Source organism: Danio rerio, chromosome 13, assembly GCF_052040795.2.
Source record: "Danio rerio strain M-AB ecotype USA chromosome 13, GRCz13ab, whole genome shotgun sequence".
NCBI lineage: Eukaryota > Metazoa > Chordata > Actinopteri > Cypriniformes > Danionidae > Danio > Danio rerio.
This window is the reverse complement of record NC_141033.1, coordinates 46,327,501-46,347,241: the sequence shown is the minus strand read 5'-3', so window position 1 is coordinate 46,347,241 and position 19,741 is coordinate 46,327,501. Positions and strand designations below refer to the sequence as shown.

The 19,741-nt window shown below is 35.6% G+C and overlaps 1 protein-coding gene across 7 annotated transcripts in view; it reads right to left on the bottom strand.

Annotated features, from left to right (window-relative positions):
* Window positions 1-362: 362 nt before the first annotated feature.
* The window catches only part of zfyve21 (zinc finger, FYVE domain containing 21), a 23,280-nt gene continuing 3,901 nt past the window's right edge, over window positions 363-19,741 (bottom strand). For 3 of the 7 annotated variants that reach the window (XM_087277256.1, XM_087277252.1, XM_087277253.1), the window contains 7 exons: window positions 16,077-16,127; window positions 13,135-13,303; window positions 9,760-9,835; window positions 9,588-9,679; window positions 4,236-4,286; window positions 3,761-3,891; window positions 364-1,073 (listed from right to left, as the gene is read on the bottom strand). In XM_087277256.1, coding sequence (XP_087133382.1) covers window positions 1,038-1,073; window positions 3,761-3,891; window positions 4,236-4,286; window positions 9,588-9,679; window positions 9,760-9,835; window positions 13,135-13,303; window positions 16,077-16,127 — 606 coding nt within the window. In that variant the 3' untranslated portion in view covers window positions 364-1,037. 7 annotated transcript variants of the gene reach the window in all.

The following is a 19,741-nucleotide window of genomic DNA, read 5'->3' as shown; positions in this document are numbered from 1 at the left end:
GTTGATTGTTGCTTGCCTGACCATTCTCTCCATAATAAACCCTGCATTTGGATCCTCAACCTCTGTTATCAACGTCCCACTTCACATTACAGCACCCTTCGTTCAAAAGCTTCTCACCTGTAATATGTAAGCATATTTACTGTACAGAACCAGTTAATCGTTCATTAATCATTATCGAGTAAAAATGCTTGATTAATCGAGATGTTGATTTTAGGTTAAAGCGCCCAGTCTTACTTTGGTTGTTTCCAATAACTAAAGATTTGAAGAATGCATTAATGTAATATACTTCAAGCCATGTACTAAACTATAATCAAAAAAATCTAAATATGTGCTCCTATATAAATGAACACACACAATAATTGGTCAGTTGTGGACTCAATGTTTATTTGGTGCATACTGAAAATTGAAAATTAGCAAACCAAACCTGATGACCTAGAACAAAGTTTAATATGAGTCCTGGCAGTCTGGCTGCTCTAATTTCAGTTTTCTAAAAAAGGGATATCTTGCTCCGCGAACACAACCACAGTACTAAACAAATGAAACATCGTTCTGTAGTGTAGGAAACAAAAACAATTCCAAAAGTGTTTCAAATATATGTTAAGAAAGAAAAAAAACACACTACATATCGTAAATACTTGAGCAGTAAAAAGTAGATACACAGCCTTTAGTGTTAAAATAAGAATATCTGACAAAATATATTTTGTTTACAAAACTTTGATACGTGAGACTACACTTAAAGCATCTGTTAAATGGTGCGTTTATATATATTATCATACATGTCCATATTGCACGAGAATCGTCAAAATCTTGGTCCTCCCCTTGGCATAGACAGAGAGGGTTGTAAGTAAATCTGGTCTGTCTTGGCAGGGAGTAGAAGCAAAAGACTGAATAGAAATCATACAAGCATCTTAGAGTACAAGAAAGACTGAATAACACATAATACTTTGTTTGGATCTCTCCATCTCTCACTCTCTCCTCCTTTCTGTTCTGTTCTGTCCATCCCTCTTCGTCTCCAGACGTGTGCTTTTTCGGGCATTTCACTGGTCCTTTGACTCATACAACAGTTTGGCAGCCTGAAGACAAGAGGAAACAGAAAAAAATAAATATGTATTATATAAAAATAAATAAATATACATTGATAATCCATCAAGTACAGTTTTAAAATGCTGGTTAGCATGCATGTTAATAACCCTGACAATAGTGGGATGCTGTGATACCACGGTTATCAGGTTTTATTGCCAAACTAAAAAGTCTGCAAAGACTACAAAACTAATTTCAACAGAATCTCTGACAGTTAAATTACAAGAAAGTGAATCGGTTTAAACTGTCAGTTTTATTGCTATTTAAACATTCTTAGATGGGTGGATGAGTAGGTGAATGGATGGATGGATGAAACTATGGATGGACAGACGGATGTATGGTCAAAAAACGGATGTACGGATGTATGGAAAAATCGATGGATGGATGAATGGGTGGACAAAGTGATGGACAGATGGATGGACAAAACTATGGATGGCTGGATGGATGGATGGATGGATGGATGGATGGATGGATGGATGGATGGATGGATGGATAGACGAAACTATGGATTGATGGATGGATGAACGGACGGATGGACAAAACTATAGAAGGATGGATGGATAGACGAAACTAGATGGATGGTAGGATTTATTGACAAATCGATGGATGGATGGATGGATGGAGGGAGGGATGGATGGATGGATGGACAACACTATGGATGTATGTATAGACAAAACTATGGATGTACGTATAGACAAAACTATGGATGTACGTATAGACAAAACTATGGATGTATGTATGGACAAAACTTTGGATGGATGTATGGACAAATCAATGGATGGATGGATGGATGGATAGATGGATGGATGGATGGACAAAACAATAGACAGACAGACGGATGGACAAAACTTTGGATGGATGGATAGATGAATGGACAGATGGATAGACAAAACTATGGAAGGACGGAAGGATGGATGGTTGTATGGATGGATGGAAGAATAGACAAAACTATAGATGGTTGGATGAGACTATGAACGGATGTAGGGACAAAACTATGAATTGATGGTTGGATGGATGGACAAAACTATGGATAGATGGACAAAACTATAGATGAACAGACAGATGGATGAAATAGATGGATGGATGGAACTATAGATGGATGTATGGACAAAACTATGGATGGATGTATGGACAAATCGATGGATGGATGGATGGATAGATGGATGGATGGATGGACAAAACAATGGACAGACAGACGGATGGACAAAACTATGGATAGATGAATGGACAGATGGATAGACAAAACTATGAAAGGATGGATGGTTGTATGGATGGATGGACGAATAGACAAAACTATAGATGGTTGGATGAAACTATGAACGGATGTAGGGACAAAACTATGAATGGATGGATGGTTGGATGGACAAAACTATGGATAGATGGACAAAACTATAGATGAACAGACAGATGGATATAATAGATGGATGGATGGAACTATAGATGGATGTATGGACAAAACTATGGATGGATGGATGGATGGACAAAACAATGGATGGATGGATAGATGAATGGATAGATGGATAGACAAAACTATGGAAGGACGGAAGGATGGATGGTTGTATGGATGGATGGACGAATAGACAAAACTATAGATGGTTGGATGAAACTATGAACGGATGTAGGGACAAAACTATGAATGGATGGATGGATGGATGGATGGACAAAACTATAGATGAACAGACAGATGGATGGAATAGATGGATGGATGGAACTATAGATGGATGTATGGACAAAACTATGGATGGATGTATGGACAAATCAATGGATGGATGGATGGATGGATGGATGGATGGATGGACAAAACAATGGACAGACAGATGGATGGACAAAACTATGGATGGATGGATAGATGAATGGACAATTGGATAGACAAAACTATGGAAGGACGGAAGGATGGATGGTTGTATGGATGGATGGATGAATAGACAAAACTTTAGATGGTTGGATGAAACTATGAACGGATGTAGGGAAAAAACTATGAATGGATGGATGGATGGATGGATGGATGGATGGACAAAACTATGGATAGATGGACAAAACTATGGACGAACAGACAGATGGATGGAATAGATGGATGGATGGAACTATAGATGGAAATAAGTATGGATGGAATTATAGATGAATAGAATGATAGATGAATGGATGGAACTAAGGATAGACGGATTGAACTTTGGATGGACGAATGGAACTATAGATGTTTAGAATGACATGGATAGATGGAACTATGAATGGATACAATAATATGGATGGACGGATGGAACTATAGATGGATGGATGGACAGACAGACTATAAAGTGATAGTTGGATGGAGGAGAACTGGACACGTAAATCTCTAAATTGATAGATGCTGAATTTATGGATAAATAGAGCTAGAAAATGATGAATGGAAAATGCATGAATCAGACTGTAAAAAGATGGATGGAACGTATTATAAACCAATAGATAGATGAATGGATATAACTATAGAATGATGGATGGATGAATGGATGCAATTAAAGAATGTTAGATAAATGAATGGAATTATAAAGTGACACATGAAGGATTGATGGAACTCTAGAACAATAGATGGAGGACTGATATGGATGGGGGACTGATAAGAATGGAGTATGGATATGGATGGATCTACAGAATTATGGATGACTGGATGAGTGTCGTTTTTTCCTCTTTTATTCACACCTACTTTGTGCATGGCTGCGAGCCAGGCAGACGCGATGCGCTTGTCATCAGCAGTGTCCATATTGAGCTGCTGAAGGTCTAGAGATCCCGGTGGCTTGTACTGAAGCACCATCCCGCTGGCCCGGAGCGTACCACCTAAAAAAACAGGACAAAGGTTAGAGACTGGGCTGCACAAAACCTTTCAGTGTAACACCAATGCTGATGACTGCACATGCACAAATTGAACTGAGGTTTATTAAATGTAACTTAATCACAATAAGGGGCCATCACATGCGGCATAATCAGGGACCAGTCCGATAAACATGCAGACTGGTTTTGCTTTTGAAAATATTACTTGCAATGGGTCACAGTAAATGAGTGCATGCGAGGTTACTTACATCCTACGGAGAGGAACAATGAGAACAACTAACTAAATGGCACATCATTTAGACAAGGAAGAAGTGAAAAGCCAGAAAGGAGAGAGACAGAGAAACGCTGACCTTCAGATATTTGATTGTCCAGCAAACTCGTATACGAGCATATATCTTTCTCTTATTGCAGAAGAACGAGAAAATTAAAGAAAAGAAGAAACAAGTTAAGAAAGAACTGAAGATTTGTTCAAGAGCAGTGTTGGGTAAAGTTGCTTTTAAAAGTTATCTATTACAATTAGTGCTGGGCAAAAATTAATTGCGGTTAAACACATACAAAGCAAGTTTGTATGTATATATATATATATATATATATATATATATATATATATATATATATATATATATATATATATATATATATATATATATAACAAAAAAGTTTTATATAGATTTGTAGTTTGTGTATTACACATACACTTACCGGCCACTTTATTAGGTACACCTGTCCGACTGCTCGTTAAAGCTAATTTCTAATCAGCCAATCACATGGCAACAACTCAATGCTTTTTGGCATGTCGACATGGTTAAGACGATCTGCTGTAGTTCAAACCGAGCAAAAAAGGGGAAGAAAGGTGATTTAAGTGACTTTGAACGTGGCATGGTTGTTCGTCCCAGACGGGCTGGTCTGAGTATTTCAGAAACTGCTGATCTACTGGGATATTCACACACAACCATCTCTAAGGTTTACAGAAAATGGTCTGAAAAAGAGAAAATATCCAGTGAGCGGCAGTTCTTTGGGCGCTAATGTCTTAGTGTGTTGATGCCAGAGGTCAGAGGAGAATGGCCAGACTGGTTCCAGCTGATAGAAATGTAACAGTAACTCAAATTATCACTTGTTACAATTGAGGTATGCAGAAGAGCATCTCTGAATGCACAACACGTCCAGCCTTGAGGCAAATGGGCTACATCAGCAGAAGACCACCAGAGGTGCCACTCATGTCAGCTAAGATCAGGAAACTGAGGTTACAATTCACACAGACTCACCAAAATTGGACAAGGGAAAATTAGATAAACATTGCCTGGTCTAATGAGTCTCGATTTCTGCTGCGACAACCGCATGGTTGGGTCAAAATTTGATGTCAGCAATATGAAAGCATGGATCCATCCTGCCTTGTATCAACGGTTCAAGCTGGTGGTGGTGGTGTAATGTTGTGGGAGATATTTTCTTGGCACACTTTGGGCCCATTAGTACAATTGAACATTGTTTCAACGCCACAGCCCACCTGAGTATTGTTGTTGACCATATCCATACCTTTATCACCACAGTGTACCCCTCTTCTGATGGCTACTTCCAGCAGAATAACGTGCCATGTCATAAATCATGAATTATTTCAGACTGCTTTCTTGAGCATGACAATGAGTTCACTGTACTGAAATGGCCTCCACACTCACCAGATCTCAATCCAATGGAGCACCTTTGGGATGTGGTGGAATGGGAAATTCACATCATGGATGTGCAGCAACTGCGTGATGCTATCATGTCAATATGGACCAAAATCTCTGAGAAATATTTCCAGTACCTTGTTGAATCTATGCCACGAAGGATTAAGGCATTTCAGAAGGCAAAAGGGGGTCCAATCCGGTACTAGTAAGGTGTACCTAATAAATTGGCCAGTTACTGTACAAAATAAATATACATAATACACACACATATCTTTTGTCAAAACAAACTTTTATTTTGGAAGCAATATCAGGGTTCAACACTAAGGACAATTTCTACTGGCCCGACTGGACCAGCGGTTCAGATTTTTACTTGCCCTGCCAAAATTTTTAATGACCCCAAAAAAATAAATTAATTAATTAAAAAAATGCTATTTCTTAGCCACATATTTGAAATAATGTGTCAAAAATAACGTCTGTGAATCTAGAATTTAAATATTTTAAAAATGTTAAAATATTTAGCAGTAAAATACAGCAGTATGGAAAATGTCTTGGTATTTTAATGCAAAACAAAAGGTGGCTGACCTAAAAGTGACAGAAAACTATGCAAAACATCACTTCATTTTTTTCGTTGTGTTGTACCCATGTAAATATCTGTTTCCACAACGTCAGAAACAGATGGCTTTTTTAGCCTCATAATTTGATGTTGCCTTCTCTTCACTGAACTGGTTTTTACCACATTGTGGGAAAAAAATAATGTGCTCACAACATCCAATCAGATAAAAGGAACCAAAAAGCAATATGGTGTTCACGACTTCACAGAAAAGGTAGCATTCGAAGACTGTGTTTGCACACAATTGACAAATAGTCGCAGGCAACTTAAAATTTTGTGACAAGGCAGCACTGGCCAGATCAGGCCAGTGACGATTCTCTCTTCTGTCACTAACATCTCTCACGCTGGCCCTGGGCCATCGGGCAGTCCTTATTGTTGAGCCATGAATATATTTTTTTTCAGCACTAATTACAATCTAATATATATATATATATATATATATATATATATATATATATATATATATATATATATATATATATACACATTACTTATGTAATTAAAAGTAACTTTATCCAACACTTTTCAAAAGTACATATGCCTGCTTCTGTGAATAGATATGGCTCCAAAAAGTATTTAGACATGAAAGTCACATTTTTGCAATCTATCAAAATTAGTTGCATTTATATGTTCATTTGCGTATTAAAAATCCCATTAGGACTAGCAACATTATTAATTAATTGGAATTAATATTAATTCAGATGGAAGCTTGAGCTGCATCACTTTGCACATGGTTTAATATTTTATATCTAATGCAATGACGTTCATACATTTTTAAGGGTCTAAAACTCCTTGGAGCTCATGTACAGCGTGTATGTCAGTTGTATAAGAGTTACTCAATACTGAAAGTGTTATTTAACATCAACATTCAAGCAGAAGTCAAACAAGCATTTGATTAGTCAATACGTGTCATAATTTGTGAAGCTTTATCTCTGTACATCACAATAGCAGATATACTGATGCCGTATGATGGTCAAAGATGAAAAGCTTTTTTCAAACATCAACACAATATTAGTGTAATACATACATAAAATTTGTTATGTTCTTTTGTTATGGAATTTGGATGGAATTTGAACGGAATTCCCTTGAGTTTCTGTGTTTTAATAAGTTTTATTACAACATCAAAGTTATAAATTGTATTACGGCAATCCTGACCAAACCCTAATTCTTGTATCTGTGAATAACACTGCCTACATTAATGGAGCATCATTAAATCTTATTATAAGATTGTCAGTAATTACTTATAATGGTGTATTTTCAGGGTGGATCCAAGATACTCTTAAATTCCTGTAATACTAATCGATACATTTTTACTGCCTCTCTTCTCATTCAGAAGAATGTGAGGATTCAGCATGAAGCTTAGTGGTTTGCATTAAATATGGAATCTCAACTCTTGATATTTAGACATGTTCAAAGTCCCTTTGCATATATAGAAAGCATCTTAAATGCAAATAGATTATTTCTTTAACATTGCAATAACTTTAATGAAAATGTCAAAATATGTCAAATTCTCCTCCACCAAACTATCCCTATATAATTTAATCCAGCCATCCATATGTGCAACCATCCTTTTATAGCTCCATTCATTTCATGTTTCTGTCCATCTACTGTATCTGTTGTTTCAAAGTTCCACACATCCAAGTATAGTTTTACAGATTTATACATCCATCTACAATATTTTCCATCTATGTTTCTATAGATCTCCACTCTCCATACATTTTTACAACATTTTTATAGATCCATCCATCCATCCATCCATCCATCCATCGTTTTATTTTTAAATCAATCCATCCATCTATCCATCATCCACCCATCCTTTATTTTATATTTAAATCCATCCATTCATCCATCCATCCATCGTTTTATATTTAAATCCACCCATCCATCCAACCATGCATCATCTATCCATCCATCCATCCATCCATGCATCATTTTATATTAAAGTCCATCCATTCATTGATAATTTTATATTTAAATCCATCCATCCATTGATCATTTTATATTTAAATCCATCCATCCATTGATCATTTTATATTTAAATCCATCCATCCATTGATCATTTTATATTTAAATCCATCCATCGGTTTATATTTAAATTCATCCATCAATGCATCATCCATCCATTCAAACATTGATTATTATATTTAAATCCATCCATGCACCCATTGATCCTTTTATATACATCCATCCATCGTTTTATATTTAAATCCATCCATCTATTGTTTTATTTTTAAATCCATCCCTCCATGCATCATCCATCCATCTATCCATTTTGTATTTTTCAATTTAATTCAATTCACCTTTATTTGTATAGCGCTTTTACAATGAAGATTGTGTCAAAGCAGCTTTACATAAAAGATAATAGTATTTAAATCCATCCATCCATCCATTCATCCATCATTTTATATTTAAATCCATCCATCCATGCATCTTCCATCCATCCATCATTTTATTTTTAAATCCATCTATCCATTTACCCATCCTTTTATATTTAAATGAATCCATGCATCATCCATCCATTCATCCATCATTTTATATTTAAATCCATCCATCCATCCATCCATCCATCCATCCATCATTTTATATTTAAATCCATCCATGCACCATCCATCCCTCCATCCATTCATCAATCATTTCATATTTAAATTTATATTAAATATTTCATATTTAAATTCATCCATCAATTCATGCATCATCCATCCATCCTTCATTTTATATTTAAATCCATCTATCTATGCATCATTTTATATTTAAATCCATCCATCCATCAATCCATTGATCATTTTATATTTAAATTCATTGATCCGTCCATCCATCCAAATTCCATAAAATTGTCCAAAATCCATAAAATTCCTTTCATCCAAATTCAATAAAAGTCAACTAATCGCTTTACAATCAACCTTTAAAGACTCATTTTTCCTTTTTAAAACTCACCTTTTTTTAAGTAAAGTCAACTAATTGCTTTAAAAGCAAGAGGTTAACTTTTTATAATAAAGTCAACTAATCACTAATCATTTTACAGTGTCATTAAAGATTTAATCATGCAAAAAAATGATGTATTGTGAAACAAAAAGGATTAGTGATCACACCACGCAAAACTACTACTATTAGTTTCCACTATATTTTTTCCATAAAAGCAGATACACATTTTAACTTGTACATGCCTTGTACATGCCACTTGTACATGACTTCCATTCTCACCCACTTCTGTTAATCATTATTTACATACAGCAAGTGTTTGATATCATTAACAATTATTTTCTTATATTATTTGAATGTATTGTGGTCTTCATTATAAATACTCTTATTTGTAGCACATATAGTCTTACTGTTTTCTATCCTTCAGTTATTATCCTGTAGTGACTAACCTGCATGTTGTAGAATAAGGTGTATTGTTTTTTGACAAGCTTCTCCACATTCAGCCTCACCTCCAGGGGTCGATCCCTCAGTCAAAACCTGCATGCTGGAAATGCGAGACAGCTCCACTTCAAAATGACTGTTGCCATCTAGGAAGAGATATCTGTGAACATACAATAACAGAGCCTTCAGAATAGGCTAGATCACCAAAAAAAGTCAGATTGGATGTCCTTGCATGCATACCTGTGATTATTGGACAAACGGCAAACCATAGTTTCTGATTTCTCTGAAGAACCGACTTTGACCACAAAAGTTCCTCCTGCAATTCAAGACCATTTTAAGTTTAGAATATAAATACTAACTGGTGTGCCTGACAACAATTTTCACATAAATAAACACCATGTTAGTGTTTAGTAGGGTTTTATTTTATTGCATGTAATGGTGAATTCTGCAATCATTTACTCATCCTTCACTTGTTCCAAACCTGTCTGAGCTTCTTCTTTCTGTCGAACAACAATAAATATGTAATTAATGGAGAAAAACAGCTATGAACTTCCATACATTCCAACAATCTTCAACACATCTTAGTTAGTGTTCAACAGAAGAATGAAATTCATAAATGTTTAGAACCACTTTTGTAAGCAACTGATGAGGAAATGTTCATTTCTGGGTCAACTTGACTGTCAGAAAAAGCCTAACCGCCGCTGAAACAGGGGGTTTCATGACCCTTTAAATATAAAATAGGACACACTCAAAACAAAATAATGACTATTAGTTAAGTATATTTATCTAATTCCAATTAGAACAACTTTTTTCAAAACACCCTCTTGTAACACAGAGGGCTTTATTTTACAGTACATGCAGTGTGTCCGAATCCTATTTTAAGGACAGGAAAAATGGTCTGCGTGCATGACACATGGTTTGAAAGGGCTGTCGATATTCTCTTAATGAGTTATAGGTAGGACCAGACAGAATCTGTAGACGTCAGATCAGTGAATTTATGCAGAATGATTTTGAGAATATAGTAACTTGAAAAACATGAAATAAAAAAAAAAATAAAGCAAGTTTCTAATATAATATAATATAATATAATATAATATAATATAATATAATATAATATAATATAATATAATATAATATAATATAATATATTTCCCAGAGATGGGTAGCGGCTGGAAGGGCATCCGCTGCGTAAAAACTTGCTGGATAAGTTGGCGGTTCATTCCGCTGTGGCGACCCGGATTAATAAAGGGACTAAGCCAACAAGAAAATTAATGAATAATATAATATAATATAATATAATATAATATAATATAATATAATATAATATAATATAATATAATATAATATAATATAATTTAATATAAATTTTTATCTGCTTTTCCGTGGCCGGGTCGCGGGGGCAGCAGTCTTTGGAGAGAACCCCAGACTTCCCTCTCCCCAAACACTTCTTCCAGCTCCTCCGGGGGGATCCCGAGGCGTTCCCAGGCCAGCCGAGAGACATAGTCCCTCCAGCATGTCCTAGTTCTTCCCCAAGGCCTCCTCCTGGTGGGACATGCCTGGAACACTTCCCTAGGTAGGCGTCCAGGATACATCCAAAACAGCTACCCGAGCCACCTCAGCTGACCTCTCTCGATGTGGAGGAGCAGCTCCTCCCAGGTGATGGGAATTCTGGGACTTCTACAACAAGTTTGGTGCTTAAGTCTGCATTGGTGCGTTCTCGATATCAAAAACACATCCGGGAAGTTTCACGCATCCTCCGTTCTTGAGTTTTGGATCTGAACTTTGAAAATTGATGATGACGTTACACGAGAACACAAGGACGCAAGACCGCTGAAAAACGCATTTTGAGAAACAGCCTAACTAAAATCTGGTCTAAATCAACACTGCATTTTTATTTTTGAAGAGCAGTCTATTTCAGTTCCCTAAGATAGCAATTCACTAACAATGCACTTAAACACACCTCCTTTTCAGACCAGCATACCCATGAGCCCAAAAATGGATGCAAATGCATTTGCTATTTAAACAACGTGGCACCGCACATGAAAAATATACCTGCGCCAAGCTGAAACTAGCACAAAAAACTTGTGTTAAGCTTAACAGAACATTGTACTGGGTGGCTAAGTTTAGTTTTCAGGTATAATAAAAAAAAATCTTATTAAAAAGCCCCTATTATGGGTTTTTGAAAATGACCTTCCATGTAGTGTGTAACAGCTCTAAGTGAAGTGAAATAATCAGCTAAAGCTTTAATCTGAAAGTGCGCTGTGTTTAGAACTATTGATTTATCTTTAAAAGAGTCGACACAGCGCTTCAAATGAATCGTGTTGGAGTGACGTTGGTACGGAACTCAAGCCTTGCCCATTTGTTATGCGCAGACCCGCGAAAATGTAAACTCCCAGCTCCGCCTACCCACACTGTAGAAAGAAAATGAAGACAAACACTGTAGCAGACTCCAGTTTAATTATGTCACGAAAGACGCTGGCTCTGAAGTGTGAGGGAAAGTTAGTGTTATTTTCCTTGATGAGGCTGTGAAGAATCAATGGTTGAAGTTTATTTTTGAAAAATACCTCAGCATTATAGCCCCAGCCTTGTGCTGTGTTCCCATCATTTTTCTGATGAGTGCTTCAGAAATCCACACACTTACAATAAGGGATTTGTCAGCTGTTTGTTAAAGGAAGCATCAAAAAAAGACTACTGATGTGTGGGACTTTGTCAGAGCTCGACAAGAACTTTACAGTTCATGAATCAGTTTTTCCTCCATTTCACAAGTGTAAGTCCAATTAAAATGGTTGCATCCTTGTTTTCTCTAGTTTGCAAAATGTATATTTAATTGTGTTTTGTTACTTGTAACCACTCCACGCGGCTTGTGCTGTGTCTGGTTAACTCTTTATATTCTCATCATGTCGTGTTAAAAACACGGCGCATTTCGCTTTACGGATTTAAACACGTTTGTGTGCTCTGCCGTTTGTCATTGCTATGGCCACCGTCAGCTGTTCCTACACACGTGCTGCAGTCAAGTTTCAAAATAGTTCAGCCTTTGCTACTGTGTGGATTGATACTGAATGTGTGTCACTGTTTTTACTTATGGTTAAGAATAGAGGAATATGCTGGTGTTTAACTGCATTGCTTTAATGCGCTCCTGCACTGGCCTCACACATATACTCGGAACTCTACTACTTCAACATTGTTGATAAGCCATGGTGGGCGATTCTCTCGGTCTCGCACTGAACACAGATGGACCAATCGCAACAGACTGGGTCATTGAACTAATCGGCGCAGATTAGCAAAGCGCTAAGGAGGGGTTTGGGAACAAATGAATCCCTGAATAAAGCATATGGGAGTTGTTGGGATAATAAGTTAAAAAGTAAATGCATATTATAGGACAAATAAAGTGTTTTTGACCATGCATGCAGATCAGCCTGTTGTTGTTGACCCCCAAAACCAAAATATGACCTTTTGCAATGAATAATAGGGGCTCTTTAAGCGAAGTTATGTAACACACATTTGCTCTCCATGGCCTTTACTTAGCGACATCATAAACTTCATCGAGTTTCAAATGTATGAGCGTGTTAGTAGTTTCGAGTTAAAAGCATCTGAGTGCGTGTTTGTTCCACCCACCGGCAGTGAGCACTTTAAGCTGTTTGTCGTAAAACTCCACCTCCTTCTGCGAGATGAGACTGCATTCGGCACACTGCCTCACCGGATCCACAAAACACATCCTGGGCAGAGCCACTTTCTGACTGCAGCATTTATCGCAGAAACACCGACCGCAGCGCCGGCAGTGATGCTGACACACACACACATACACAGAGGAAACACTTATTACTTTAAATCCATCACAACTCAATCAATACCACAACAGCTTCAAAAAAACAAGAGCTGTGTGATTTTTTTTTCAGCACATTTCTAAACATAAATAATTTCAATGATTAATTAAAACTGGTTTCTTTTATCTTTGCCATGACGACAGTACATAATATTTCACCTGATATTTTTCAAGACATTAGTATTCAGCTTAAAGTGACATTTAAAGGCTTAACTAGGGTAATTGGGCAAATCATTGTAAAATCTTGAAAAATCGTAAACAAATATTTGAAGAATTTAGATGCAAAAACCTCTAAATGCCATCTGAAATGTTCTCCTAAAATGAGTATTTTTCTCAGCCTTCTATGTTTATGTTCAGTTATTTCACTTGAAAGGCAATAAAAATAACCTTTTTCGTCACTATAAAAGTGAAATTGCTGAGCCTACACACAGGAGTCTGAGAAAAATGCTAATTTTAAGAGAAAATATCAAATGGTTTGTAAAGGTTTTTGAATTTTGTTGAATTTAAGTTAAACTGCATCTACATGCCGACTAATTATTAATAGATTATAAGTAGACTGTTAGGTTGGGATAGGGTTAGTGCAAGTTGACATGTACTTGCAAAGTTTCTTCTAGTCAGTTAAATGTCTGTTGAAGGAGCAGAATTAACAGATATTAAGCAGACTGTCTACTAATACTCAAAAGAGAAGTAATTGGCAATGCAACTTTTAGTCAACAAAATGTGCAATAGGGACCATTAAAATAAAGTTTAATATACTTATTTTTTTATAATATATATATATATATATATATATATATATATATATATATATATATATATATATATATATATATATACATACATATATACATACATATATATACATACACATACATACATACATACATACATACATACATACATACATACATACATACATACATACATATATATATACATATGTATACATACAAACTATAGGAACATAAAAGACTTGTTTTACATCTTGTAAAAAGGGTCATAATAGGTCCCCTTCAATACTTTATCATTTGGGGAGTTTTACAACATGATTGATGTTAACTAAAAGATCATCTAAAAAAAAGCACTATTCCTAAATAATTTGACAACAGTTTTAACACAGAATACAACCACATAACACCAAATGCAATGATACACACTCACACTGAAAGCACAATCAGGAAAAAGAAGGAAGCAAAAAGAGAAGAGAGAAAAAGGAAACAGGAAGGTGAAGTTGCAAAGGGCATATTACTGCAGAAACAGAGAATTAAAAGGAACAAATAAAGCTGAACAAGCAAAAGGAACACACTCAATGTCAAGATCACACATACACAGATTTGAAGCAACAAATAAACTGGAAGCCTGTCAAATGGAATTTGGCTTACATTGATTTTTCTGGCAAAGGGACAAAGTTAGGAAAAGTTTAACTTAATGCAAACAACCAGAGACACAATGTGGCAAGTGCACACAAGAGGAACCCTAACATACAGTCATGTATATTATGATAAATCTAAACAATGCATTGACAATCATTCACCAGTTTTGTTTTGTTTTGTTATTAGAGCAAATGGATTGCCAATTGCTAAATGTGACTTTCTTAATATACCCCATCTGTGATTATATTTTCCAAAGTTACACACAGTAGGACATCCAGATGTATAAATGATCACTATGGATAACAGTTAGGCATGGGCCGGTACAAGATTCTGACGGTATAATTACCTTGGATAAAAATTGGATAAAAAATGTTTCACAGTATAACAGTTTTGGTATTATGAAAACAACATTACCCCCCCCCCCAAATTAAACACAATATATTTTATTTTAAGAAACATTTAAAATATTTTGGAATAGTAAACATGTCAGGCAAAATAATTAAAATAAATCATTGACATCTGCTGTCTTCATTGGTTTCAAAAACAACATGGAAATGCATTTTTGGATATCTTTCTTTTTTGTGGACATGAGGTAACTTCATTGGGTGACCAATAGCTCTTGATGTGGACGATCCTTATCTACTAAAGAATCTGTTGTTCTATGAAACAGTGGTTCTCAAAGTGGGGAACGAGAGCCCTTGAGGGGTGGCGGGACAATAAAGGGGGGATTTCCAAAAATCTATTTAGTTTTACTAAAGTATATGAATTACCATATTTTATCCATAAGCTACTGAAGAGAAAAAAAGCTGTTTATAGTTACTATATACTATATAGTTACTGTAGTAGCTTACAGTTACTAGTTCTATTGGATTGCGACCCTTGGGGTAATTACATTACATTAAAGACACAGCAATAGCGTCAGATAGAGCAGATTGATTTTATAACACCAGGTTAAACTTTCTGGCCCATTTACAGCACTTACATACATTAAAAAAATTAAACAAAGAATAGACTTGGGTCTGTTGGCGTGTGTGTGCCATTTCGTGCAAGGTTTTTGAATTTATAACCACCTCAGTGAAAATTGGGGGTCTTGAGTCAGTGACATCGTTATTATTGGAGTCGCGGGCTGAAAAGTTTGGGAACCCCTGCTATAAGAAACTAAACAAAATAGTTGAAAAATAATAATAATATTGTAGGAATGGTATAACATAAATTACTAGCGGTTTTAAAACCCTGACTTTTACAAATCACGGTAAACCTTGAAACCGGTTATCGTCCCATACCTAACAACATTACATTCACTTTCAGTAATAAAGCGGTTTTATTATTTGATGTGCGACACATGATGTCCACATGCTTACCTTCCTGGTAATGAAATCAAACTTGGTGTCACACTGCATACATCTGGGGCACTGAAGGAGAAGAAGTAAAATTGACTTTAAAAAGATTTTTAAACACACACACATATATACAGTTGAAGTCAAAATAATTAACCCGGATTCTTGTTTCTTTCTCAAATATTTCCCAAATGATGTTTAACAGAGCAATGAATTTTTCACAGTATTTCCTATAATATTTTTTCTTCCGGAGAAAGCCTTAGTTGTTTTATTTCGGCTAGAATAATATCAGTTTTTAATTTTTTTAAAAGTCATTTTAGGGACAATATTATTAGCCTCCTTAAGCAATATTTGTTTTTAATAGTCTACAGAACAAACCACTGTTATACAATGACCTGCCTAATGGCTAACCTGCCTAATTAACCGAGTTAAGCCTTTAAATTGTGCTTTAAGCTGAATACTAGAATCTTGAAAAATATGTAGTAATTTTTTATGTGCTGTCATCATGGCAAAGATAAAATATCTAAAATCATTAGAAATAAGTTATAAAAACTATTATGTTTGCATTCTACATGGCATTCTACATTGTGGGTACACGTATGCAATATTATATCACAGATTCATGGAGTTGATTTTGCACTGGATCCAGAGATATGTTTATTGGGCAACTATACAAATTCTAACCTCCAGCATAATCATGCTATTAAGCTTACTGAAATGTTGCTGACAATAGCTAAAAAATACAGCGCTTTAAAATGGAAAACAGACATTGATGTACCAATTGGATTGTGGATCTCAGAAGTATGCAACTGCAGACCACTGGAGAAGATCACATATTCTTTGAGAGGAAAAGGTAAATTATTTAAAAATATTTGGAATCCATTTTTGAGTTATATTAAAAAAGTACCACATGATTTGATTTGACAAAATAGTTTTTCTCCACTGGTTTATACTGTACCTCCTCCCTTTATTTATTTATTTATTTATTTATTTATTTATTTAATTTTATTTTATTCATTTCTTTCTTTCTTTATTTACTTATTCTTTATTTATTTTAACGTATTTATTTTGCACATGGCGTATGTATGTTTTATTTTAGTTTGTTTGGTGCTTAGTTTCCATGTTCTGTATTGTTAACTTTTGAAAAAGCAAAATAAAAATATATAATAAATCAAAAAAATATTTATTATGTTTAGAAATGTGTTGAAAAATCGTCTCTCAGGCAGGCTAATAATTCTAACTTCAACTGTATATATATATATATATATATAAAAAAAAGAATACAGAAATATAGGAGTCAATGGCATCTGACAACCCTGAGGACTTCAGCTGAATGTCTCATGTTTTGGCTTGGTAGAAATACAAGGGCAAAACCTTTAAGGCGAAATACACATTTCTTCTTTGGTAATGTTTTCTGACAATGCCAGTGTTAAGCTAGAACAGTGTGTTCTGGTCAGTGCACTTTTTTTTTTTTAAATCTAAGCACTTAATACATACAGTATACTTCCCCCATCATTTATTAACATGCTTACATAACATAGTAGCACTTGAATAATAGCGGCACCTCCCTAAATCAAATCACTTTGACTCAGCTATCACACAGTAGAAATTTGAAGCTAAAACTACTAGACAGTTGGAAAAAGATGTGTTCTTTAAGGTCCCATAAAATGTAAATCAATAAAAAAATTAGATGTTAGTTTGAGTCTATTAGTTAATGACAACTATATGTTGGTGTGCTCCAAAACAGTGACAAAATTTGCTCTTAGGAGACATAAAACCAGCCTGATCTCACGAGAAACCGTAAGTATTTTACTTTTTGTCAGTTTAGGCTTATTCTCACAAGTTCAGTCGTATGAAAATGTACGATTTTAAAAAGGAGGCATGGCACCGAACCCCACCCCTAAAAGCAACCATCATTGGAGGAGCAAATCGTACTAAATTGTACAAATTAGATCGTACGAACTCATACGAATTAACCAACAAATCAAAATGTTACAAACTGCCATGAGATTGCGTTGTATAAAACTGATATAAACATGTAAATTTAGCAGTTTGTCACTTCCATCTAAATGGATTAACCTTTTTTTCACATCACCTCATACTTCAGTTTCTCAAAGCTTGACCAATCAAATGCTCTCTAGTCTCTGACATGCCCCGCCCCCTTCAAGATGCTTTTCATTTGACGTGCTTGAGTTTAACCAGTCTCACTTGCAGAGCTGTGATAAAAAACAAAATGCTATTGGCTACTTTTTTTTTAAAGGGGAGGGGCTACGCTAAGTCCCACCCTCTCTTCATTTTTCAGTTGAGATTACGTCAAACATCGAATAAAAATGTACATTTCAAAGCACTCACGGGACCTTTATTGGCTTTATTTACAAAAAACTACTATCACCTGATGCACTGCCAATGATAAGATCAGATTAATGACAGAATTTTAAAGCCAATTTAAAGGATGTTGATTAAAATATAAACAGTTGTAAAGTAGACATACTTTAGCAGTTTTGTAGGAAAACTGACACTCGAGAGTTCTTAATGCCACCCTCTGATTGGTGGAGACTTTTGTAAAATCATGGGTAATGCAGTTTTCAAGATATTTTTCTGTTAAATGCATAGTTTAATGCAGGGGTCACCAAACTTGTTCCTGGAGGGCCGGTGCCCTACAGAGATTAGCTCCAACTCTTATCAAACACAACTGAACAAGCTAATCAAGGTCTTACTAGGTATACTAAAAACATCCAGGCAGGTGTGTTGAGGCAAGTTGGAGCTAAACCCTGCAGGGACACCGGCCCTCCAGGACCGAGATTAGTGACCCCTGGTTTAATGATCTTTTAAATCTGAAAAGACATTGATATTTAATTAATATTAAGACATATATGTATATGTCTCAATGCATCAAAAGCTTTGAGTGTCCTGAAAAGCACTATATAAAATGTAAGGAATTATTATTATTATTAATTTTATTGGCGAAGTAGTGGCGCGGTCGGTAGTGCTGTTGCCTCACAGCAAGAAGATTGCTGGGTCGCTGGTTCGAGCCTCGGCTCAGTTGGCGTTTCTGTGTGGAGTTTGCATGTTCTCCCTGTGTTCACGTGGGTTTCCTCCGGGTGCTCCAGTTTCCCCCACAGTCCAAAGACATGCGGTACAGGTGAATTGGGTAGGCTAAATTGTCCGTAGTGTATGAGTGTGTGTGTGTGTGTGTGTGTGTGTGTGTGTGTGTGTGTGTGTGTGTGTGTGTGTGTGTGTGTGTGTGAATGTGTGTGTGGATGTTTCCCAGAGATGGGTTGCGGCTGGAAGGGCATCCGCTGCGTAAAAACTTGCTGGATAGGTTGGCAGTTCATTCCGCTGCGCTGTGGCGACCCCAGAATAATAAAGGGACTGAGCCGACAGGAAAATGAATGAATAAATGTATTAATATTATTATTATTATTAATATAACACATCCTTTTGATCAGTGTAATTTCTATTGGAACGTGTAGCTTAATTCACAGAATTTTCAACAAGTTTACTATATACTTTTTGGTCATTTCCATAAGCCATGTTCATTTTCCAAATTTCAAATATAAAACACATTTACAGATCATTATTGATGCATTAGCTCTTTAGTTAATTGTGTTGAAAGATATAAACTTATGTTTCAATATACTGTTAAGCTTAACATTCTTTGTGTATTTTTATTACCGATTTCACATCCA